Raw genomic sequence first — 26,714 nt, 5'->3', positions numbered from 1 at the left:
TTTTACTTTATTACCCGTATTACGTATACATGGGTTTGTTCAACCAATTGTGAACGTAAATCAAGTGTAGCTTGAGCTGACGGCTGCGCCGAAGCTTTACGTGGCACACCGGACACGTGTACTGCGGCTCCTTACCGCAATCCTCGCGTTTATGCCTCGTCAAAGACGGTTTCCACGTATACTCCTTACCGCATGCGTCGCAGGTGTATTTGCCGCGATACCGCCTATGATAATTTTGAGGTCTGTGAGGCCTATCGTCGTTATCTGAAAAGAAAGCACGACATTAGCATGTGTTCTTAACCGTCTTGCAATTCAGTCAGACTTATATTCTTTCTTAACTCTTCGTCGTGCGAATTTAATTCATTAAGGTGCTGTTTTTTACTTTCCCAAAAAAGAGAATAATAGATTAAATGTATCGCCTGGATTAAATTTTAAAGGCTCTTTTTAGTTACAATTTTAAAATCGAAATATACATCAGATTCGCATTTTTGAGCCTTTCGGTGGAAACTCGGGAACTTCAAAAGGAGTGTAGGAAATTGTATGGTCGGCAATCTTCACGAAATTTTATTTTATCGTGATCTATTCTCTAGTTTCACATTATGCTCCTTATATTCATATAGGAAAAAAAGATAATGAGTGTACTCATATCTTATGTACATGCAGCTTTTATTTCGATAATCAGTTTCTCCTTACTTCTAAATTATTACACACATTTTGTATAAATCGCCCAAGAAGGTACAATGTATCCTTTAAAGAAATAGCTACCAACGGTTAAAATATGTATGAACGTTTTACGATGAAATGTAACGATAATTATATTTCGAACAAAAAACAATGCAGTACAATTTTATATTAAGTGACAGTTACCTGTTATGAAAATGCATATTATGAAAAGATCACACGTTTAAATTTAAAATTAAATACTTTATATGTATGATACAAAACTTTTATGTATGAGTAATAATATTAAACGTAAATAAATTCAGATAATGACATGGAAAATCTAGATAATAATGTTTAAAATTGTTCTTATTAATTTTCTTACATTCTTTACATTTCTTCTATCCCTCTCGAAAAAAAGCATGGAAAATCCATTGTTTATTTTAAAAAATTGCTTGAAAAATTTAATATATTATATTTTTCAAACTATTCAATTTATATATGAAAATAAAAGAAAAAAAATTAAAATATTGAAAATCAGAATAAAAAAATGTAAATCAATAAAGGGCAGAGTCAGACGTAAGAACATTTCATCGATTATGTATACGATTACAATATTGTTATATGGATTTTCTTGATTGTTGTCGATCGTTCCAAATGTTCTTGCCGTTCGGGATGGCTACGCGATGGACGTTGATCATGTGCTTCTTCAACATCCATTTATGTCTAATTCTTGAACCGCATATAGAGCAACTGTACTGTGGATCTTTTCCGCATTCCTCCCGTTTGTGTCTGACCAATGACTGCATCCATTTGTATTCTTTCCCACATTTAGAGCAACAGTGTCTGCCCAGTCTCTTGTAATAGTCCATCGTGATGTGCGGCGATAGATCTGGAAAAAAACAATGAATGACGTGTTAATGCATTCGAATACCTATTGACGCATCCGTGGAATAAAGTGTATAATTATCTTGCCGTTTTAGATAACAAATAATCGATTACACTTGCTAATTTATATGTGTCAGACATCGACATGTAAGTGTGTATCGATCGTTCTTTATTTCTCTTAAATACCTATGTCACAGATAGTCAAATACTATTATTTTAATTCCTTTTCCTACATAATTATTAATGTTATCTCTTAAACTGTGGAGATACCCGTACACTTACCGTTCTTCTTACAAAAATTTATCTTACTTAAAAATCCATTTATTTAAAAAAAATGGTAATTTAAGTATATCTTTATTTTCATAAGTATTATATAATAAAGAAAATACAACGAACGAAACCAAAATTGTTTCCATTAAATTACGGGAACAGTGATGTTATTTAAAAAATGCAGATCAGAAAATGTACCAATGCTATATTTTTTTTACATTGTGATTCTGAAGAAGTTTAGATTTTCGTTTAGAAAACTTTCAGTATTTTACATTTTATGTGTTGCCTTGTACAATAATATAATTCATTGCCACGTTGTCACTTTAATAGTCGTAAAACGATTATCATGAGATAAACGTCTACAGCTTACATATCGTTACAATCTATTTTACAATATTGCTTATATCATAGACTTGTTGGAGTCTATGTTACAATAATATTTGTACCACAGACTCGTTACAATCTACGTTATAATATTGCTTGTCTACTTTTTTCAAGTGAATCGCACACTTAATCCTTACATCCCGCATTCGCTCCATTATTTTTGAATTATACCATATTAACCTACGTATCAATCTTATCTGTTAAATACTTTTCCCTGTAAAATTTGTGAATTTTTATCACGCCTCGTATTTCATCCTTACATTGCATTCCGCGTATACAGAATACTTACGCGAATACGACTTTCTGTAAGTAAACTTTTTTGTCATGATACATGTGCCTTGTCGGGGACATTTTGTAGAAAGTGATAAGTGATAAATTATACACAGGTACGAAAAAGCCTGGCTGATATCCTAGACAATTACACATCTATGTAATTCTACATGCCATTGTACGTACACCGGCGATAAAAAGTTATAATTCTATATTCATTGTCTCGTGTTTTTCCATTTAAGTATACTCGCTGTTATGATTGTTCATATTCATAAAAATCATTATAAATTATCATTTTTCAAAGCATTGCTGCTCTGATATTTTAAACTAAAAAACTTTCGCATAGCTTATATATAGTTTCAATTTTTCGGTGAAAATTCTGTTACTTTTTCATCTTAAATATATAGATTGTCGGGTCTATTTTCTTTTAATAAACGATATATATATATATTTATTTATTTAAAAGAATATATACATATATATCGTGTCTATATATAGACATCTATAAAAAGTGTTTTATAAAATCAGTAGTTAGAATGAGTTTTCATAAAACTGAACACTTTTAGAAAAGAGTATATTTAAGATAAAAATGTTATGAAAAAGATTGCCAAGAAAAAATAATATTACCAGCTTGTTAAACTTAGCTATAATAAATTTTGGAAGAGATGCTACCACATTTTCTAACACATAATGATCAGTAAAAATTATTAATGCGAATTATTTATTTTATGAAAATATGCATTTTCTACATAATATTTATAATCACTTTTCTTAAGCAGATCATTATTCACAATAATATCTCCTTCAAAGAGAATATGTGTAATCGTTTTCGATTAATTAAACTATACCGTCCTGTTTTTTCATTTCGATGATTCGACTATATTAAAATAAAATCGTTCGATAAAAAATGATCATTCAGAAATATTCTTTTGAAACGCTCATAACATGATACATAAATCCTGAAAATGTGTACAATATGAGATAATCTTCCTTTTTCACTTCATCGCGGAAATCAGTCGTTTTCTTACATCTTACAAGTAATTTGCATTTGTATACTCGGATACTCAAACAATATGGTGATACTCAAGAACATGGTGGGCGGTTTATATCGGTCAGGTCGCAGTAATCGTATTTCTTCGAGAATATAGGCTTGATTTTTGTGAATGACGGATTCTATTTGTAGGGGGATGAATTTTCTTATTTGTGAACGTTGTTCTCATGGCGTAGCAGATAATCCTTGCGCCGAAATTTCCTGCCGCAAACCGTGCAAATGTGTTTCGGCAAGACGCCGCATCCCTCGCGTAGATGCCTCGTCAAGGAGTCCGTCCACGTATAACGCTTGCCGCACTTGTAACACGTGAACGGCCGATCGTAGTTGACGCGGCAATGTTCCCTCTTGGATTCTGAAACAGATCGCAAAAAGCCCGAGAGGTGAGATAAATTTCGCCGACGGTCTCTTTTAACTTTTGCACTTGACTCACATCGCAATAAGTAATGCCAATTTAATCGAATCGATCATTTTGAAAGATAATTGGCGAAAGCCAACTAGCAGAAAATCATCGTATCTTAGCCTTTGCCATATCCTTTTTTTTTCTAAATATTATAGCTTTAATTGCAATTTAAATGTCGACGATAATTTTAATTCGACATTGTCGACTATCTCTAGTGTAACAAGTTCTGTGTTGTAATAGTTTATATGCGCGGATCGTAAAAATTTTGATAATCGAAGATTTCGATAATCGAAGTCTAGAAGATAAAGTTGCGTGAAGATACTTCTTAATTTCTGAAGCAGTTGCAATTTTAATTTCATTAACTCGCATCTTTTCAGAAGTGATCGATTCGTCATAATATGTTAACACATGCTAGGACAAATATAAGTTAGATAAATTAAAATAATCGAAGTAATTAAAAAGGGAAGTTTTTCAATAGTGCAATAGTACAGTTACAGGGACGTTCGATACACTACGTGAATATCAGTGAATATTACCACTTTATTTTTCTAAAACGTTAGATAAATATGACTAATAATTCTGAATTATTTATAATAGAATGCGTTTCGTGTTTAGGTAGTTCTAGTTTACAAGCACGTAATAAAGCCTTTCTCGTTAAATTATCGAATTGTTCCTCATTTAAATAAAACTTACGTCAATCAAATCATGAATTGACAATCCATAGGTTGGTAGCACATTATTTGCATATCTTCCTAAAGGATTATCTTTAGTTGAGATTCCACTCTGCAAAGAAACTAGAGGACTTAGTTGAGAATATAACTGAACACTAAAGTACACCTGAATTAAAACAGTTTTTTTTTCCTTATCTCTCGGCAAAGTTACACCCAAAAATAGATCCAATAGATTAGCGGGGCGTTAGATTAAGGGTTAATGGTAATAATAAACTCAGTGAAAAAGATATTTTCATATATTTATTTTTGAAAAAAATAAAATAAATCAAAATATGGCAATAAAATATTTGTTTGTAAATGTATATGATAAAAATTTTACTTGTCGTAGGTAGAAAAAATATAGCTTAATAATTTAATAGACATGATACAATATTAATGCAATATTAAAGTGTGTATAGCATATGCCATTACAATATTGATATATTGTTTCGCTGAAATCATAACTTTATTCTTTCACAGATATGTTTCTTTTCGGATTATCTTACTTTAGGGAAGTAACAAATGTGCGGATAATAATTCGTCGTGTATAAAAAAATGCTTAAAAGATTAAATTAAGCGCTATATCGAAAAAATGGTAAGAATTGATAATCGAAATTAATTAAATGTTAAACGTAAAAACAATTTGGTGCCACATGATTGAATGTTAAGTCTAGCTCGCCACACTCCGGTCCAGTGAACCGCTGAACGTTTTTCGGTTTTCTAGTTTTCACATAATAACATAATTTTCTAGTTTCCTAAATAAGTTCAATTTAAATTAAAATCATTTTCTTGACCTGATATTATCATAAACATCTAATTCAAAGTCTGTATTTCCAATTTCTATATAGTACAAGCTTAAAAATATTAATTGGAATAAAAGTGACAATGCGACAAAATCGGGTGATCTCACGGACCGATGTGGCGAATTAAGGACTCGAAAATAAGTGTGGCTAGCTAGGGTTAACTGTCTATAATATTAATCAACCTTGCGCGTTAACTATTTATGTATAATTAATATTATATCGATAAGTTCTAAAAAATAGGTACATGTTATACAAAAGAAACGTTATGCAATTTAACAATCTGAAATACAATACATGAAACAAATGTATCATCACGTGATAGATAACACGTTAAATCAGTGATAACATGGCTGCATTCGGGGGGCGCGCTATTAGCGCTATTTGCTTATTCTATCCTTGTTTTACATTTAATGAGCGATGAAGATAGAATGAATTAGCGCAATAGCGCTAATAACGCGCTCCTCGAATGCAGCCCATATTAGTTCAATATTTGAAATATGGTAAATTGTACATGAAAATTCTTTTTTGGTGTCATAACGGATGTATAATAAAAATGTATTATAATAAAAAAGGATATTGATCATCGTGAGGCATTATGAATTAATGAGTACAAATTGCTCATTATAAACAACGCTTGTGTTTTTATTTTCTTTTTCTTTTATACAAAAATAACAATATTATATATGTAAGCAACACGAATAGTCCGTTACAATTAGAAATTACTCCCTCACTTCATTATTAGCAACATTAAGTTCAAGATTATTACGCAGTTATGTCTGAACAAAAACAGTGTAACGATAAAAAAATTAAATATTCCCACACTTGTGCACTATATCGATTATGAAGCGGCTATATAAAGGGCTTCGAGAGCTTAACATTCACACAGATAAATTGAACGGGAAATTTTTACGATGGTACAGAAAGTTATTATTGTTATTATTATCATTATTACTATCATAAGCTGTGTACGTCATATTACTCTTCGAGTGTCAATTTACGAACGTTTTCGATACTAACGTTGATGTTCAATATTCTAAACTTAATCCAGTAATTGCAGAATAAATGAATAACCAATTATAAGTAAAGGCAGACAAATTTGTTTTCCGAGAATAAATTCTATACAACAATTAACATTTCTCGGTGACTTCACCTAATGCTGCCTCTGAATGCTTATGAGTGTCTAACATTTGATGCATCTTTGTACGAAAAAACGCCAAGTACATTTTTTTAAATATACATTTCAGAACTAATTAAGATTTATAGTATTCAACAATTTTATAAGAGAACTCTCTGAGATTTTAGATATCTCTGCGTCTTTTTATCAAAATAAATTAAAGATTTCCGCATGAAAACTTCAATAATTTTAATTTTTCTACATGTCGAAATGTTTCAAAAATATTATTTAAAAATCGTCGAACATTTAGACAGTCTTTAACACTATTTCAAATTCGACGTTTTAAAACACTTTGAACATATTGACATTAAAAACTAAAAAAACAATCTTTTCTTTGGTTTCTTCTACCTTTATTTTATATATAATTCTTTTAAATTTGGTTGATTAAAGCCAACTTTATATACGCAATCAAAGGTTCATATACGAATTTACGAAAACAAAGCTTCCTGTATGAGGAAGCAAAAAAGAATACTATAAATATTTCCTTAACATTTGACTGAATTGTTGTCAAAATATAAACCATAACAAATAAAATGGATTAAAAATATCTAAGATAAATTAAAACTATCTAAAAATGAGTAATTTAAAAGGGCTAATTTATTTTATATAACGATCAAAAAGCCTTGATCGCGCATTGCGCGGCCGGTCGATCAGTGAATTAATCAAAATCACACTGGGTATCCAGGGTGAACCTTCCGTATGTGACGTTTGAAGTTGGATCGTTGATGAATCGGCTTCTTGCAGTAGGGGCACAATTGCGGCGGCTGGCCGCATTCCTCTCGCAGGTGACGATTTAAGGTGCTCTTGTTGGTGTAACCTCTCTTTTTGCACCTAGGGCAGGGGTACGGTTTGGACTGTACGGAGTAAGTAAACGCATTCCGCGGCAACCGGTTCTTTTTACCTGAAAGCAAAATTTGAACTTTGATTAATGCGCACGATATACCTTCAGCATTCAGCAGATATGAACTGGTCGTGATCTTCGCGATGCGTTATTTATGCGGATCAGTTGAGTTTGAGTCATTAACTTATCTTTAATTGGTCTCATTCAATCAAACTACTTGGATTCAAAAATGCTTATGACTGACAGTGATTAGTCTCGACAATTCATAGAAAAAGCGCGTTTAGCAAACCGAAGAACTTTTTACTTAATGAAATATAATAAAAGGCTTAGATCTCGGAAAATATTTGTCTATCGTTTCATGTAAAACACTCTTGTAGTATTGTCTTAATCATAATATTGAAAAAAAATATATATTTTAAGCATGTGACACTTTGATTTTGTTAGTTTCGATGATGATTATGTGTTTCTCGAACACATTGATCTTCCAAGTTTTCGTAGTCGTATCTTCAGGCAATGTTCTCGTTTGCAAATCATCTTATTTACAAAACACTCGTTATAGGATGTGAAACCTTCAATTATTCAACTGCGCGTATTGATTTATAATACGCATATAATATAATTTTATTATAATTTTATTATCACGTACACACACATGGACTAACAATTATAACAAAATTATAATAAACTACAATAAAACACCGTAAACGGGGTCTCGTATAACTAAGGCCTCGATGTATCTTTCATTTAACGTCCAAATTACAAGAATTAGTCAACTTATCACAGAATTTTCTCGACCGCAAAATCGAATTTAGCGAATAGAGATCTTCCAGCGATGCAGCCGTCGATCTCGAGATCATTAGCTTAGCTCATTTGCGATTACCTAAATCCCCATTTCGATTAATAAAGTCATGTGATATAATCCTCATAGGAGGAATACAATATTTTTATATGCTAGCATATCCCAATATCTTTTTATATGACCAATTCAATTACAAAAACCCTCTACCAGTAAGATTACAGTGTATTTATTATGCAACCTTATATTCAATCAACGAATAAACTAATGTCTTATATTATAGCAGTGGCGGATTTATATCTTTGATCGAAACTAATATTTATAGAAAACTCTTTTTTAAAAAAGATTCTGTTTATATAAATATATATATATTTATATAAACTTAATAAGAAAAATTAATTTTTTCCATAAATAGATACATATAGTAGATAATAGATAAAAGAAATAATGTAAATTGTATTTTAACTAACATAATTTTTTTATTTACTAAAATAATTGAGACATACATTTTCAAGATAAAAAAATTGAAATATTTTAGGTAATAGATTCATATCAATACATATCGCGTATCTTGATATTGTGAAGCTACGAAGCTTAGGTCACCAATAGATCTGCCACTGTATGCAGGAAAGGAAATGCTAATTATAAACTAATGAATGCAATAGCATAATAGGGCAAAAACTATGAATTTCGCGAAGTACCATTCTCGATCTCGACGGAAGCTGATGGTTAATTAGTCACTCTCCTACGCTTAAAAGCTCTTCGCGAAAAGTGTCGATTGTAACCGCATTCTTCCTACAGCCGCACGCATATATTTATTCTTCAATGTGCGTTATTAATATTCTTCTTACATCTTCAACGTTATTTCTATATCTTAACAAATTATATCGAAAATGGTTAATTTTAGTCACTCTTCTACGCTTAAAAGCTCTTCGCGAAAAGTGTCGATTGTAACCGCATTCTTCCTACAGCCGCACGCATATATTTATTCTTCAATGTGCGTTATCAATATTCTTCTTACATCTTCAACGTTATTTCTATCTTAACAAATTATATCGAAATGTCTTCAACTCGCAGTCTATTTACGACATCTCTTGAGCCGTCGCGTCAATTCAAAAAAAGAAGATACCCAATTACTTATTCCGCAGTCTTTACAAAATATAGTTTTCAATATAATGAAACAAACAATCAACAGTCAATCAGAAATTTTACATATTCTTCAGTATTTAATTTCTCATCAATATTTTTCGATATTTATATATGCAATGGATCGAAGTAAAGCACAAAAAGTTACTACATCACAATCACTATAAAATATGGCCAGTAATAATTCAAATCATTATATTCTTAAATCTCGTATATACTTTTAAAATAGCGGAACGCTTTATAGTTCCCTTGAAGTTCTACATAATTATTTATTGTTAGACTCTAATCAGTCCGCAATTTAACGCAAGATACAATACATCTTCCAGACGATTATATTTTCTTCTACACTGAAAAAAAAAAAAATACTTAGATCCAAGAAAATATTTTTTCACATAGTACCAATGGCTTATTTACTTAATATAATCACATAATTATTTAGAATTAGATATTTTTACTTAATTTAAGTAAATGTCTTGTGGCATCTTGTGACCACAAGATAGATAGATAGATAGATAGATAAATAAGTTTTATTTCAGCTTATATGGCCATGAAATGGACCTACATCAACAACAATAACGCCGCTCCAATTTAACGCAGTTCACCGGCACGCACGCCATTCTAAATTTTCATTTAATATCCCTTAATAGGACGCTTTTCTTTTCTTTCTCCAATCTACGCTTTCAGGTTTACAAGTTCCATCCGTTATTTCTCTGATTTCCAGGTTTGATTTCTCAAATTTAGTACAGTCTTTTAGAAAAAGTTCCAGGTTCCCTAATTTTTCCTTACAGAAAACACACTTTCTCGCCTCCTCATTCAGCCAATATTTATTACATTCCTCTGCGTTCCCACATCTTACTCTCGCTATACCATCCTTTGCACGCCTTTCTCTCTGCTCACGCTGAGATATCTCGGTAATTTAAATTTACATATCAATTTGTATCTTACATTATATTTCGACTTTTGAATATCATTGAATATTTTCTGATTAATCATATCTCGCAACTTCCTAACTATTTCTCTACTTACGTTTAATCCTCTGCTTTTTAATTCAATTATTCCCGCTGAACTATACCCGGGTTCCATCAATAATTTTTTTCTTGTGATCGCGCCTCTTTATTCTACAGTTTTTATCGTTTTTCTCTTTCAAGCATTCTTTTAACAGTGTAATGCATCCGGTCTCAATTTTGTCTTCAAAGTTTAGAGCCCTACAAACGGTCTTTAAAAGGAGTTTGTCTCTCATAGTTTCCGCATAAATAATATAGTTCAACGTCCAAGTATCCAGCCCTAACACCCATTTAATATATTTAATTTGTAAATTCTCTATACCTTTCCATTCCTTCATACCCCAAATTTCAGCACCATAAGATATCAGACTCTCGACTAGCCTTTCAAACAGCCACATTCTCTTCTTAAAACTATTACTAAAATTTCTCTCTCCAAATCCCCAAATCTGACGCATCGCGAACCCTCCCTTCTTAACTAATTCGTTTATCGCCCCATCTCCAAGTTCTTCGCTTCCTTTTTCCTCTCCCTCTCTCAAACACCAGGATTTTTTATTTTTCATTATTCAAAATTAGATCTTTTCGTTTCAAATACTTTTTTAGAGAGGCCATCATATCCTCCATAGCTTCTTTCTTCGCTATAATCACCACATCGTCCGCATATGCCAGGCTAAATATTCTCTCCTTACCGACCTCTATTTAATTTAAGTAAAGATATCTAATTCTAAATAGATATGTGATTATATTAAGTAAATAAGCCATTAGTACTATGTGAAAAAATATTTTCTTGGATCTAAGTATTTTTTTTTTTTTTTAGTGTAGTGGACCCTCTCTGTCAAATAGCAAGGACTATCTATATCTAGATAGAAAATCTTCAGAGTTGCTCGCTCATCTTCAGGAGCAGCTGTTACGCCGACGCTCCATACCGAATCATCGTGTCGCGAAGCGTTCCATGACAATGAGCTGCTGTTCACAAATAACGCCATGGAGATTCGGTCCCGAGCTTTCGAACGTATTTGCCTGCGGTGTCGAATCTGTAGACAAATTGTCAATAAACGGGTAATTTCTCTGTGAACTGAGCTTTCGCTTTTTATTCGGTCCCGAGCTTTCGAACATATTTGCCTGCGGTGTCGAATCTGTAGACAAATTGTCAATAAACGGGTAATTTCTCTGTGAACTGAGCTTTCGCTTTTTATGCGAGTCCGGGTGGCGGTTGCGAGTAAGAGAGTGTGAGTGTGTGTGGGCGCTCACGATTGCCACGGGTGGTGCCTTGTCCTCGAAGTAACACGGCGGCCCAAGTTCCGAATACATATGAGGGTTGTGTTTCCAGCTGCTCTTTGGTAATGCGACGCCGGCGACGCGATTCCCGCGAGAGGAAATCTTGCCATGGACGGTTTCAGCGTGACGTTGGTAGTTGCATTTCTGCTTAAAACCCTTTGCGCAGGGTATGCAATAGTGTTTCGGAGGCTTGTTGCACTCGACTTCCAAATGGCGTTTCAGACTTCCCTTGTTCTTGTAGCTCCTTTTGCAATTGTGGCAAGGGAACGGCTTGGCTGAAATTTATAGAACGGAAACGAATAAGTTATCAGGTTTAGTCTTGACGAAGCGAAACGGAAAAGGAAGCGTGCGTGAGCTTTAAAAGCATGGATGAATCTCTTCGAAGCCCGCGGTAGAATCACTATGAATGTAAATTAATATGTGAAAACTATCGGAAGGTTTCTATATTCCGCGGCGTTAGTACTGTTAATTCTCCATACGCGTATTACGACATTACTGAAAATTGCATTAATAAAAGAGATAATTAATTGGTAAAATTAAAGTTAGTCTTCCAGATGTTTTCCTATGTAGAATTTCTGTCTCGCCGGCATCCCTGTTAATCTTCAAGTGGCAGAGGAAATAAATGGTATAATATTATGACTGAAATGTTGCTTTATCCATCATGCCTTTATTTACAAGTCTTTTTTCAAATATCTTTGTTGATACAAATGTGACCTGCAATTTTCATAAAATAAATCTATGATTTATGTCATGGAAGCATATTTTACGATCCAGTCTGAAAAAATGAAGAAGTAGATCAGATATCGTTGATGATCTTTCCGGGAGAATGATGGTCGAGATTTATTTTTTACGTAAACGCAGGATAGAAGTTGCGTAAATTGTCTTGCAGAAGCAGCATCTATAAGAAGATTCTTATAGATACTGCTTCTGTAAGACATTTATGAACGCGAACTGTCGGGTTTGATATCGTTTCTTTGTCTGCAATTTCCTTTTCGCCTGTGAAGCACATGAAAAAATTGCGAATCAGTTAAAAAAGCACAATAATACGAGAGCCAGTTATTAGACATTAAGAAATAATCGGACAAAAACTACGTGGAAGTACCTAATTCTTCAAATCGAAATCTTCGAAACTTATAACTTTTTCCTCTTCAGAGCATCGCTTCACGATGCTTGAAAAATGCATCTTGAGAATCACAATGAGTCCCGTGACTTTATCGTGACTTCAGGAAAGTTCTTTTTAGGAAAGACAAAACTCAAAACATAAACAAAGATATGAACAAAGAACCAACAAATGACAATGATTCTTATATTCTTTGATAAGAACTGTTCGAATATCTCCACGACCAATCTTCCGAGTTATTAACTGATTTGCAGGTGACATAAAGCGAATTTAGGTAACAAATGTAGGTATTTTTATTATAGCTTAATGGTTCAAGGATCCATATGAGAAACATTGAGAGCGAGTAAGAATTCGATTATTAAAAAGATTAATTCGATGTATTGTTGTATATTTCTTTTATGGTGATGATAAAAATATTCTATAAAATCTGTAACAAATTAAACAAAAAAGGAAAAGGAATGATAACGCTCAACTAAATATAATTAAACTCAGTTATTTTAAACAATTTTATAAAAATAAAAGTAAGTAAGAATAAAATTAACACTTAATACTTGAAGTTTTTGAGTCTATAAGAATAATTGATCATTTATTTTGATAAATACACAAAAAAGTGTTTTCTCTTATTTTCTTCTTTATGTACTTAAAGAGAATAAATAATATGTGAGACTTCTTTTCGATATAAACTTTTTTCCCATCTTCGATGTTGTGTACTTTTTCTTCATAGCCTTTCTTTTTATCTTCTTTAGAAGAGATCATTTCAAGAAAAATATTTTCTCTTGATCGCCACATCCAGCGTAACTGTTGATAACAATTTTCCGTTTCATCTCAATCGATTGATCTTGACTTTTCGAGCTTTATTTTCTTTGTATGTTTTCGCGGAGATCGCTATATCTTCTGGTAGGTGACGTGCTTCCTCTTCGAGTGCCGTTGAAAGCTGCTGCGTTGCTTAAATAGCTTTCCACAGTACTTGCATCTGAATTGCGGCGGTTTACCACATTCTTCTCGTATATGTCGAGTCAGAGAGATCTTCCAAACGTAGCTTTTACCACAGAGTTCGCAGACGAACGATTTCTGAGACATCGATTTGCCAGTCATTGTATACTTGATAACTGAAAACGACAAAGAGATTAATGGCAATCAAATAAATCGCGGAAATCGTTTGACTGATTCAGACTCAGGTAAAAAAACTTGGTTGTGAAAGTCATAACATGTAGAATGAATAACGTTCAGTATTAACACACATTAATTCGCTAAAACGTTCATCAGTCAATGAGTATGCCATCACCTGATAACTAAACGAGGTTCTGTATTAATTAGGTAACACAATGTTGAGATGCTCTCAACTAAAAATTTGAAATGCTGGGAAAGAAGGAACACTCGTAACAAAAATTTTCGCATTATACATATTCGCGCAATAAGCAAACAACGAATATTGTTGTATTATACAGATATAAGATATGTTAAACAGGATAAAAATCTACTATTAACAAAAATTTTGCATAAATATATAAGTCATTAGTTTAGCATTTTACATTATCAATATAATGGTTCTTAATACATCACTGTAATAGATACTAATGGATACTAATTATTAATTGTGCAAGATATTTCCATGGAATAAAATAAATTAATATTTATATTATAATAAAAAATAAGATAATTCGGAATTTAAACATTTTCTTGTTATTTTCATTCCTTTTATTGAATAATTTTTATCTCCTTTTTTTATGATATAAAATTTTATCTAGAACACAATAATATACACTGAGAAAAAAATTTTCTACATTTTATAGTAAATATTAGTTTGCATACAACTCTCTCTGTGACTCCACTTACTAAAATGAAGAGAATTGTCCTTTTTATTAGTATATGTGTATGCACTAAGAAAAATATATATAGACTAATAAAAACGAAAAATTTCTTTATTTTAATAAATGGACCCACAGTTGTATGCAAACTAATATTTACTAAAATGCAAAAATTTTTTTTCTCAGTGTACGTATCAAAATATCGGAAAGGACTGGGAAAACATATTCACGATAATATAAAAAATATAAATGGTTATAAAGCTATTATGAAATCCTCCACCATGTTTTAACCACAAAAATTTTTAGAAGCGAAATCACCATATTGATCATCATCGGGTTAACACGCACTTTTCTTAATCGTGCGTTTCTTAGTCGTGTATATTATTTACAAAATGTTTTATCTTGACAATGCCGCACCGTATTACTAAAATTTACTATAAGATCGTAATATATAATTGCGTGCAGTTTAATACATTTTATATTTATTTAATCTTAAAAAACAACATAGGACAAAGTATTTACTTAATTACAAGTCTTAACTTTAAAATTATATACAGGTATAGTCAGTCATATATGATTTCTTCAAAACGTATATAAAAGCTGCGCACAACTTCGACCGCATTGTCGTAGTCGTTGCGTAGATCTCATTGTCAGACAGATTTGTTGATGTAAATTCACTCTGCACCAGGCCGGTTTTCCGCTGGCATGCCTGGCATCACCTGAAAAAAAAGTAATCGATCGATCAGATCAGTTACACACTCGCGTTTTCTCCTACTTACCAAAGACTTATGTGCAGCACGACGAAAAAGAACTGCTCCTTAGTTGTCATTAAAGCGCATAGATGCATTATATGTCGCAATCTATGATCGCGATTAAATCGCATCCATACAGAAATCTGGTACAGAAATCAACGCTGTATAGAAAAAAAACTACAGATAAAGTTTAAGTTTATCTAAAAAATAAACAAAGAAATATATAACTATGTCGTATAACAGCGATACAAATAGATATTGTAAGAAAGTTGTTAATAATTTCATTAATTGTTTTAATTTTTTTAAATCTGTAAATCAACGAAGCGGAAATTAAAGTCACCAAGTTTTAGTAAAGATATCACATCACAATTAACATTTCTGTGACAAATATCAAATAGAACAAATACTGAAAGTTTGCATAAAATCGAGGGAACAATTTTGCAATATAGATATAGAATAAAGTAAAGATTACGAACGTTTTTGAAACAAATTTGTGCTACGCATTTTTACAAAATTTTTTTTATAATTTCTCATAATTTTTAAGATATAGCTTATCGTATATTTTATTTTCAAGAATTTCTGGAGGGAGTAAAAAGGAGAGATATAAATAAAAATTAATAATAGAAAAATATAATAGTTTCATTAAACAAGAAGTAAGATAATAAATATTGTTGTCAAATTTTTATATTTGCATACACAGATATCTCTTTTTATTTTTACCATCACAATAAAAAGAAATGTAACCGATCAAGATATATTTTTGCATTCGAATATCGTAACAACGAAATCGAATTACTTTGTGATCTGCCTTAATCTTACAGTCTTTATTAATATCATGATAAGTTACCTGATAAAGAAAATGTTGGTTACTCCAAATCACAGATATATTTAACTAAATTTATTTTAATATTATTGTGCGGTTTTAATAGCTATATATTTTTAAATCCTACACTATATTAAATTTTGATTTATGAAATTATAACTTACAAACATATTGCAAAAAAACCAATCTCAATTTTAACATCAATCTTAGTTTTTAAATGTTTTATATTTAATTTTTCGAAAGGTAATTTTTCTTTCAAATACATACGATATTAACCTACATTATAATACAAGCCAATAACTTTTCTCTGCCATTTTTCTAAAAGATATATTTAGAAAATATAAGTATAAGTACAATTCAGCTTCCTAAAAATCGTTTATGAATAACAAACCAAATTATCATGTATAAATCAGACAATGATTTATGTATTTGTACATGTTACTATGAGCACGTTGAACTCATGGCCTAGCCACAGATGTCTATACTTACCTACATCACTAACTTCGTCAAAAAAAGTGTGTCGGCGGGATTTCCGCGTTACCTACAACTAAAGCGGTGTGTTAGTGCGTATGTGATCACTAACACATGTCCCCCGGGTATCACATACACACACACACACGTACTGCCGCCATTAAGTTATAGGTAATATAACTGCCAGCCGATCACAGTTTTTCCATAGCCAAAACAAAGAAGTTAGCGATCTAATTAAGTATAGACATCTGTGAGCTTAGCATAATGTTCTTTCTTAATTACTTAATAATTTTCGGGAAAAGTAAAGTAATCGCTTTACTAAAGCCTGGGTTCGTCTTGACGCTTTCAGCGCTGTGGGCATCACTCTAAAAGCGTCAGGACGAACGCAGCCTAAGTCGTTATCCTAAAACATCAATATTAACAGACATATGATAATGAGTCATTAAACTTCATAATAATTGATGCATAGGCTATATCTCGTAAAATATTCAGGATATTAATATTATGACAAGAAAATAACTCATATTAATTTTGAGGTAACGTGTAATGCGTAGGTACTAGAACATATATTATTCTAACATTCTTAAATTTAGGAGTTTACGAAAATCTAGTATAAACAATAAGCATAAAAAATGACTAAAAATTGTATCGGAGAATCATCGGCTTATAATATAACACATATACTTCTGTGTAGCTTAAATAGTTAATAATTACTTAAATCTTTGGCCAAGATTGTTAAGTTTCTACACTCTCTACATATTAAATGTGTATATATTTCAGATTAATGTTTTATATTGTATAAGCTTGATAATTTAAGTATTGTTGTGCATAATTGCTCTCAACGAGAATTATTGTTCATTTTCGCGTATATATGTATCTATCCTGGATAAATTAAAAAATTACGGTTGTGTAATAATTTTTTTCAATTTTATATCTATACAAAATAATAGGTATTGTATGTCCATCTGTTACACAGATATAAAACTGTATAATATTGAATAACTAATCACTTAAAATGAGTAAATAAAAAAATGTGATAAATTATGCAAACAAAAAGCTAAATAATTTTTATTAACAAAATTTTGCTTAAAAAAATTTTAAATAATTGAAAACTCGAAAAGAATTAACGTGCCTATGCTCTAAAAATCTATAAAAATTAAGGAACGAAAATCAATAGACTTACAATTAGAGATATTTTGTCTTTAAAAAACAAGGAATTTTCATACAATTTTTGTAAAACTTAATCTTGTGTGTGGGTGTATTATTGTATTATTGCTAACTTTAAATTTTCTAAAGCTATTTAGATTGTGGATACATTTAAAGTCTTCTGTTTACTCATTCATGATATACAAAAAATCTATCTCTAACAATTAATTTTTCATACATCGTTGTTGTTTTTACAATTGAAATACAATTAAAATGTGATTGAAATTTTTCAGTGATTATAAAACTGGACCCATTTTTTATATTTTTTTCCAATTGAAAACATTATTTACAACGCTATTAAAATCTTAGACAGTTTGCGCCCGCGTTTAGGATTTGTGTGAGTTTTCTCATGACGAATCCAATTCGATCGTATTTTCGTCTTGTAATGGCAATAGTAGCACTTGTACTGCGGCTCCTTGCCGCATTCGTCCCTTTGATGGCAATGTAAAGACGTCTTCCATTTGTATTTTCTGCCGCAGCGGTTGCAACTGAAGGGCTTGTTTTTATCCTGATCATGATGATGATGATGACGACGCTGGCGGCCTACAATCAAATAGGTCCATGCGCGTGAGAATAACCATTAGATATCTTACAAGCGCAAAGTAATTGGGATGAAGAATCTATTATTCGAAGATTTTACTTTTAAAATCGAGAGATCATACGGGAAGCTGCTGCACTATTAAAGAATTGTTAATATAAAGTAATTCAATAGATGCATGAGATCACACTTTATTTATTTGAAACATATATAAAAATAGTTCGCACATCGTCGTATTACTAATAGAAATTGACATTCAAAAGCAAAAAGCCTCAATTGAAGACGGTTGTAGGATATTTGATTTGTTTAGATAATAGCTGGTATAAGAGAAAATATCTTGTACATAAAAAGTTTATTTTTAAATGAAGAAATATTATTGTAAATGCTATTTTAAGGCAAGCAAATTCTGAAACACATGTGAAATATACGAGACGTATTCCAAAATGTTACATTTTACATTTGAGCAGTAAACAAAAAAAAATGGTTTTGATTTAATAACAATTTCGGTAAATAATGAAAAAGAAACAAAAAAAATAGTTTTGATTTAATAACAATTTTGGTGAATATTGTTAATCATTGCTCATTTTTATTTCATGGCCGTGCACTCTTTTTACGTGGCTGTACCAGTCACGCAATTTTGATGATTCAAATGAGCAATATCCACAATGATATTTCGATCCGCATTCGTGTTGTAGATGACAGTAGAGAGAAAAATCTCTCTTGAAACGACGTCCACAATTACACTGCCTTCGACCTGAAAATACAGAATACGAAAAACATGTCAGTACGATAAGAACAGGAAGTTATAACGTAAATCAGTTAATATGATGAATAAATATCTGCTTAAAAAAGATATTGCATGTATAAGGATATTCGGTTTATTTGTAACATATATATATATATGTGTTAGTTTCACATATTATTTTCTGATGTAATTCACTTTACGCGACATGAAACAATTATGGGCCAATTCCTTTTAGTGACACAAGTCGACACAAACATCATTCTATCCTTCTTGGCATTCAATGAATGACAAAGACAGAACGACACTTGTGTCGACTTGTGTCACTAAAAGGAATTGGCCTTATATATAAATATAAATGCAAATTTACGATATTTTGAAATTATTATTTTGTACTAAATTTTTTTTATCACAATTTTCCCATATATGTATATATATTGTAGATATATATGGAGATATATATTTCTTTATAATATATATCTAAAACTATACATATATATATATATATATAGTTTTAGAAATTTATTGAATTTATAATGGAAAGTTTTGTGACACAAGAAATTTAATACAAAAAAAATATATATATATATATATATATATATTTCAAGTTTATGCGATAATTTCTTCATCGACAAAAGGAGTAAAATTGTTTATTTCACACAAACATGTACATTAAACGTTCCTGTACAATATGTTCCATACAAGAAATGATTTCCTGAAAACCATACAACCCACCACATACAATCAATTAAAATTAATAGAGAGAAATAAACTGGTGAGATAAAATCATCATTTCAAATGGAAAATTTGGAATATTGTGTGGATATAAAGTAAAATTAATCAATTTTACTAAATAATCGCGAATCACATATGACAAATGAACAAGATATCGTAGAAGTTATAAAATAATAGGGAAAGATAAATTGACGATAAAAATAGTTTAGCACGCCACGTGAACGAAATCTATCTGGCTGAATAATTAAATTTATTTCTTTATTATTTGTCGAGTATTCTCGCTAACACAACGATTATTAATGATACACTCACAATTGGTGATAATTATATATGATTTAAACTGCTCACAAAAGTAAATTAAAAAGAATATAGAGGAAAGTCCCCTATTATGAGATACCACATCTATTTTGCGTGATTGCCAAAAGTTCATGTGTAGAACTGAAAACTGTAGTAGGCGAGTGCACGCACGATCGAATAATGAATTTTCCACTAAATAGGTTTTACTCCAAGGGCAATAAGTTCATGATGGAACCAACAGATAGAACCTATTAGTTTAGCAGAGACCTCGCTATCGCATATTAGGAGCCTATCTTATAATGGGGGGACTTTACACATATAATGCTCGTAAATAAGTTGTATGCATGTAAAGCAAAAGTCGGCAATACTATGCAGGCCGCGTTTGATATTATAAACAATCATCAATCAAATCATATAACGTAAAATACATAGATATTACATATGAAAAGCATAGACAGGTATTTAAAAAAAAAAAACATGAACTCGAGTAATGTAAGTGTAAGGCCCGGTTGCACCAACGTCGCTTTAACCTTAGCTTAACTCACTCTTCGTTTCTTTCTAAAGGGGATTGTTAAAAAGAGATGAAGAGTGAGTTAAGCTATATAAGCTTAAAGCTACACGACGTTGGTGCAACTGGGCCTAATAACTGTTTTTACTAATGCAGACTAACTTTGATCTTGGTTTAACTCACCTTTTATCTTTCTCTAGTTTTAAGAACTAGAAAGAGATGAAAAGTATGTTAAACCGCGATTAAAGTTAATTTATATTAATAGAAATGGACATAAGTCGCGCAATCAACCCATGATCTAATGGGATTAATCAAATCGTAGATATATCTTGGACATATTACATTAATGAACAATATTACGCATTTTTTCTCGGCCGTTTATTCAGTAATATTGTATCGCCATTTTTTAACGCGAATTCTGCATAACACCACTTGTACCATAGATTTGCGAAAAGGAGAGCGGAGAATACGGGAATTATTCGAACATTTTTATGTAGAGCCGTGACGTGCACTCTTAAAACGAAATACATATAGGAAAATTGCAATTTATGATCATTTTACAACGCAGTTTACAACACGTCAATCTTTTTTATACTGTTAAAATGCCGCAGTATAAAAAATCGCTGCACTGTGGTGTTAGGTGGAATTCCCGTTATATTTTTTGTCCTCTATTCATATAGTTATGTAACCGGAAGAGCTCCCAACAAAGGAGAGGAGCCAAAACGCTTACGTACTAATTATTATCATCAATCACCTTAACAACTAGAGGTATCTCTTTGGTTTCGCGTTGCCCCTTTGGACTTGTTTCGCCCGCGTGTCCAAAATCATACACGTATATATATATATATATATGTATTATAATGCATATTTACATATATAGTTGCGCGTGTGCTACGTGTATTTATATACGTGTATATATATATAATATATGTATATAGAATCTTTGCTTTTTCATCTCTGTATAGTATACATATATATGTATATATATGTATATATATATAGTTCTTTATTTTCTTATATCTATATATAAGGTGACTTCAAAATAATTCTATAGGCATCTCGTGTACAGCCATTCTTCATTGGCTTGCACGATGACTCGAGTATTGCATAATAGCTGGCCTCACGTACATTGGCACAAAAATCGCAAGATAAACGCGAATGCGTGCGAATTAATTATAATTCATTTCTCGATTACGTCTCGCAGGGCGACAGAAATTACCATTAATTTCATCAACGTCATTATATTCGATTATGTGCCTTAAATTCGCTACGATCGCCAACATCGCTATCCTATTTTATTTGAAAGTGACTATTTTCGAACTTCCGTGACGATGTTATTAAATATCAACCCATTAAATTAATTTTACTAGACGAACTTTGCAACTATAAGATTTTTTAAAATAATTAGACATAATCGTTAACGTAAGTGCTGGCATATATTCAGAATTTAATTTCACGACTTGAGAAATTGTAAATGGAAAATTTCTAGTCGACATGCGAGAGGACAGTTGTAACACAGATCGATGAGACAGTCGCACGTGTGTTTCGCATTGTCCACGCGTTAATAACAAATGTATACCTCTCACCTCGCACTTTCCTTCCCACTGTTTTTTTGTCTATTTTCAGTCTTTCCTTCACTGTATATTCCGTTTTGCTCTCGCATATCTAATCGCAAAATCGCGCGAAAAACAGAATTCCCCTCTCTCGTGCTGCACTTTGGCTCTACTCTGCTTCGATAACATGGAAAACTTGGAAGACACATTCCGTTCGCTTTCACATTTCGTATGGGGTCGAATGTTACGCTGCATTAATCACCGTATATATAACAACGTCGATCGCATTCTGCGCGTATACGTATATGAAAAATTACAACAGATAAATGCAACCACTTAGCCCCGGAATTATTCTCGTAAGTTTTTCTGCCACGTGACATGTGGAAAACATTTTACTATCTTCAATTTTACTTTCGCATCAATTGATAAAAAAAACATTATAAAAACGTTACAACTGTCTATTCTCTCTCTGAAAGAAAAATTAAAATTTATTGTTGGATTAACATCGTACTTTTATAATGCGCATAAAATTTTGTCCGTTGCGTCGTAATTAGACGTAGAGACTTGATTTTCTTTCATACTAATTAGAAAAACATGCTTGTAATAATTTGCAATTTCGTCGCTGTATTTTTAACAAAATTGTTATTTTTGATCGTGTTTATACGTTAACACAAACACGGATTTATAAATTTTTCCATAAAATAACAAATTTGACTGTATCTGTAAATCTGTATTAATAATAGAGGTTTCTGTGGTAGTAAAGAAAGCATTCCTTGGACTCTAGAATGTCATGTATGTAAATTTCCGTTGTCCTACACATAGTAAAAAATGTTGTCTATTTTGATTTTATTGCTGAAACAGATATTATCGAATATAACTTGCTGTTCGCTCCTATAAATTATTTGTGCCGAATATCAGAGTATTCGCTTTCTCCGAAAACGGAAGGATGATAATACGCGGGAATGGGATGAATCCCAGTAGTACAACAAGAAACTAGACGATGCAACGCACGAGCGTCGCATTTTACAACAGCGTGTTTTGATCACATTTTTAGGCACATGGAGTCGATTTGGACGACACACGAGAATCCCCTTATCAGTAAATCGTTTTTAGAAAGAAAGATGAGGAAAGGAAAAATACAGGACGACACGAGTCAGCGGAAAGATCGCCCGGACGTGTGCGTAAGATCCTTTCGAAATTTTCAAAGTCAACGAGGAGGAGCACGTGGAAGCTGAGAGGTCCGCAGTCGCGCGTTCTTTTTTTTTCTTTCACGGAGCAATCCCGATCGATATTTCGCGCGAAAAATCCGTGATATTTGCTGATTGAATTTTTCATTGCGCTATGTCGCAGTCGATGATCCAAACAATTAGGTCTCGTATCAGGAATACCGATCGTGATCGTGAAATATCGGACAATCGAGTGAGTTCAGTTCAAAGATAGTCGATAGATCAATGCGAATAGATACAGATCGATCGTCGATATGACGTCTAAATTGAGATTATTCGAGACTTCTTCAAGATATAGGAAAGAGCTTAGCTCGAGATTATGAATTTCTAGCACAAAGAGAAAAATAGATAGGTACGAGAAGATAAATATGGGAAGAGAGAAAGACGGAGAAAGAGAGAAAGAGGATAACACTCAAAGATCTTCTAGAACTGTAGAATAAATACGAGATCTTCAATATTCCTAAGGTTGTCCTATAATCACTTGTTCTTGGTCGGGACAAGGCTTGACTAGGATAAAAAAGTTCTCTGTCGATCCTTTGGTCCTTGATTCCATGTCTTCTCGAATTCGTTGGATCTCGAAGGAAGCTCATATGTTAGGCTCACGCGCGAATTATTTTATCAAAATTCTCGCAAACGTTTCAAGACTACGATTTCTGAAACGATGCTTGCGTCGCCTCGTTGTATTGGTATTTACATCGGTTGTAATCGATCGACATTTTTATTATTAATTTTTAGAATAATTCGCGGAAGTCAATGCAATGAATAACTAATTAATTACTCGTGGCGGACAGAATAAAAACTACATCAGTTTTGACGAAAGAAAAGGAACATAAACCTTCGTTTTATATATGATTTCGCGTTTATCGAACTTCCTATACTTTTAAGAAAATATTATCTTACACACATGTTCTGCAGCAGTAATTCCGTCTAATCTAATTTATAGAAAGCAAGTCTATTATTGTACAAGTTGTGTATAAAGAAACTTCAAAATTGTAAATTAAAATCACTTGATTGTACTTAATTTAATATGTTATTTATGAAGTCATAAATCTTCCATTGAAATGGATGACAAACGAGTTTAATCGGTTATTTGTCCCGACCAAGAAGGGTCCTTTTTTGCAGAGTAAATGGCTTATAATTTATGTCGTAATATATCATTGCAAATTATCAGTATTATGTCATACGTATAATATGTATGTATATGATATATATAATACATACGATATATGTACCTTTTTTGATTTAAATATATTCTCTATCTTGAATGTAATAATATGGAGTTAGATTTTGTGTATGTATCTGACCTGCTTAGGCCGTTTTTTAGACTAGACGATTCTAATTCAGATAGAAAGACGCGAACCAACACGACTAATGAATTTCCTATGTATTAAATATAGCTTTCGATATCAATTTTGTCTTTACGTTGCAAAACGTTGAATCTCCAACGATTATATTTTTGAGTTATGGGAAAATTTTTGTCATGTATCTATTATCTATTATCTAGTTCGCAATCTACACACAATTCTACGATAGACAAGGATTATTTAATCTTGTCTCGGGCGGTAACAATGAATGTACTTTCGACACTCAAATATCAGAAATCTTGGTACAATCCGTCGAAAAAGGATATTAACAGAAGGATAGATTGCTCTGTATTCATCTATTGTAGATGTGAATTGTACCATCTTACAATTTCCACCTATTTTTTACTGCGTAATTATTGCAAATATTTCCGAGTATTAAGATTTCATTACATTGCCAATAATTAGCAATCGATGTATGTATAGTAATGTTAATAGCACTGCCAATAGTTTTGTTTATATCAGTTCAGGTGCGAGAAATTTATTCACTCACCAAAAATGTGTGTATATGCATATTATATGTATACATATATGCACATAGACAGATATACAGATGCATGCCACCAAGATCTCTTTTTATCGTTCATAGATCATCGCCCGAAGACAACGAGAAAAGACTGGTCTGACTAGACTTGATTAACAATCCTTAAACTAAGCTGAACTAGATAGCTAGGATCGGTAATCTACGTGTGTCGGGGGGTGTTTCGTTGCGTCGAGAATTTCGCTCTGCTTGACTGACGATTAAGGTGGAAGCACCTTACAGTCAGATCTCACTAGCGACTCTCGTAATCACTTATAATTAGTATAAAAATAATTGGGCACAATTTAGCCATCTGCAAAAAACTCGAAGATGTCCCAAAAAAGTGTCTTTTTTTTAAACGAATTACTTTTAATTACTGTATCTTCAGACTGATTTGGAAAAAAGTGGGGAGCGTATAAGACGCTCGAAAAATGAAGATCTGTGTCCCGCGATGTTTGGCGGCAGATATTCGTGTCATTAATTGTGATAGAGTTAATTATTGAAAAATACAACAGAACGCGATTTTCTCACACTTTTTTGGCACACATTCATAAGTTTGCAATATTCAACAATGTTTTTATTTGACTTTTTATCCATTTATATATCGTTAAACGGGAACCAACAAGTACTAACTTCGCGCCATGGTGGCGGATCACTAATGGTTTTTTTTTTTCAACATTTACTTTATCATTTTCTTAGTTAAAACGCTTATCTCTCCTTGTCCTTTCATTCTATATAATATCGTACAGGCGGCAAATAAGCTTCGCCGTAATCTTACTCTGAAAAATAAACATTGAACAAGGGACTTTTAAAATCCTAATATTTAGCGGTTGAAATACATATTGTCTTATGTAATGCACATCGCTAACGTTCCAGTGCCAGACAAAAACGCATCCTTTTGGTATAGATTTCTCAAATATCCGTCTTATGTTAAATTACTCGTCACACGGGAATTAAATCACCATTACAAGCAAAATAAGCTCGATAAAATGAAACGCGATAAAATAGGCAATATGAAAAATAGAAAGAGAGCATAATTTAAAAGACTTACAAGTTAAATTAATTTTTGGCACACACTTTGGCTATGAGAACGCGAATATATAATGTTATATTTTATAATTAACTTAATTAGAACTTAATCAGCATGCTTACGAAAACTCAAAATCAGTTCGTCGTACAACTACTATCGCACGACTATGCGACTAATTAGCCCAGAGACGTGCGAATTATACAACATATTTTTACCCGTTACATAAACAATAATATATAGAAAATAAATTAAAAGTCTGAATAAAATAAATATTTTCCAAATTTCTTTTTTCAGGGTGGATAAATAAATAAAACATTTGCAAACTATTTTTTACAAGCAATAATAAGCTCGA

At 31.9% G+C, this 26,714-nt stretch overlaps 3 protein-coding genes across 3 annotated transcripts; all 3 read right to left on the bottom strand.

Moving 5' to 3' along the window:
• Positions 1-1,197: 1,197 nt before the first annotated feature.
• Positions 1,198-1,859, bottom strand: LOC112452558 (zinc finger protein 90-like). Its single transcript, XM_025012839.1, has one exon. It carries the CDS (start codon positions 1,530-1,532, stop codon positions 1,281-1,283), a length of 252 nt encoding a protein of 83 aa, XP_024868607.1. The 5' UTR covers positions 1,533-1,859; the 3' UTR covers positions 1,198-1,280.
• Positions 1,860-11,324: 9,465 nt separating this feature from the next.
• On the bottom strand, positions 11,325-13,887 carry LOC112452540 (gastrula zinc finger protein xFG20-1-like). The gene is made up of 3 exons (XM_025012813.1): positions 13,785-13,887; positions 11,646-11,947; positions 11,325-11,516 (listed from the first exon to the last, which is right to left on the bottom strand). The coding sequence occupies exons 1-3, from the start codon at positions 13,885-13,887 to the stop codon at positions 11,325-11,327; spliced, it is 597 nt and encodes a 198-aa protein (XP_024868581.1).
• A 3,992-nt stretch (positions 13,888-17,879) lies between these two features.
• On the bottom strand, positions 17,880-18,426 carry LOC112452557 (zinc finger protein 782-like; the record flags this gene model as incomplete). Its single annotated transcript, XM_025012838.1, has 1 exon — positions 17,880-18,426. A coding segment is annotated over one exon (288 nt), but the record flags the coding sequence as incomplete, so codon positions are not given.
• Between the last annotated feature and the right edge of the window lie 8,288 nt (positions 18,427-26,714).

Source organism: Temnothorax curvispinosus, unplaced genomic scaffold (assembly GCF_003070985.1).
Source record: "Temnothorax curvispinosus isolate PA1 unplaced genomic scaffold, ASM307098v1 QBEX01003445.1, whole genome shotgun sequence".
NCBI classification, from domain to species: Eukaryota; Metazoa; Arthropoda; class Insecta; order Hymenoptera; family Formicidae; genus Temnothorax; species Temnothorax curvispinosus.
This window is presented reverse-complemented; position numbering and strand designations above follow the sequence as displayed.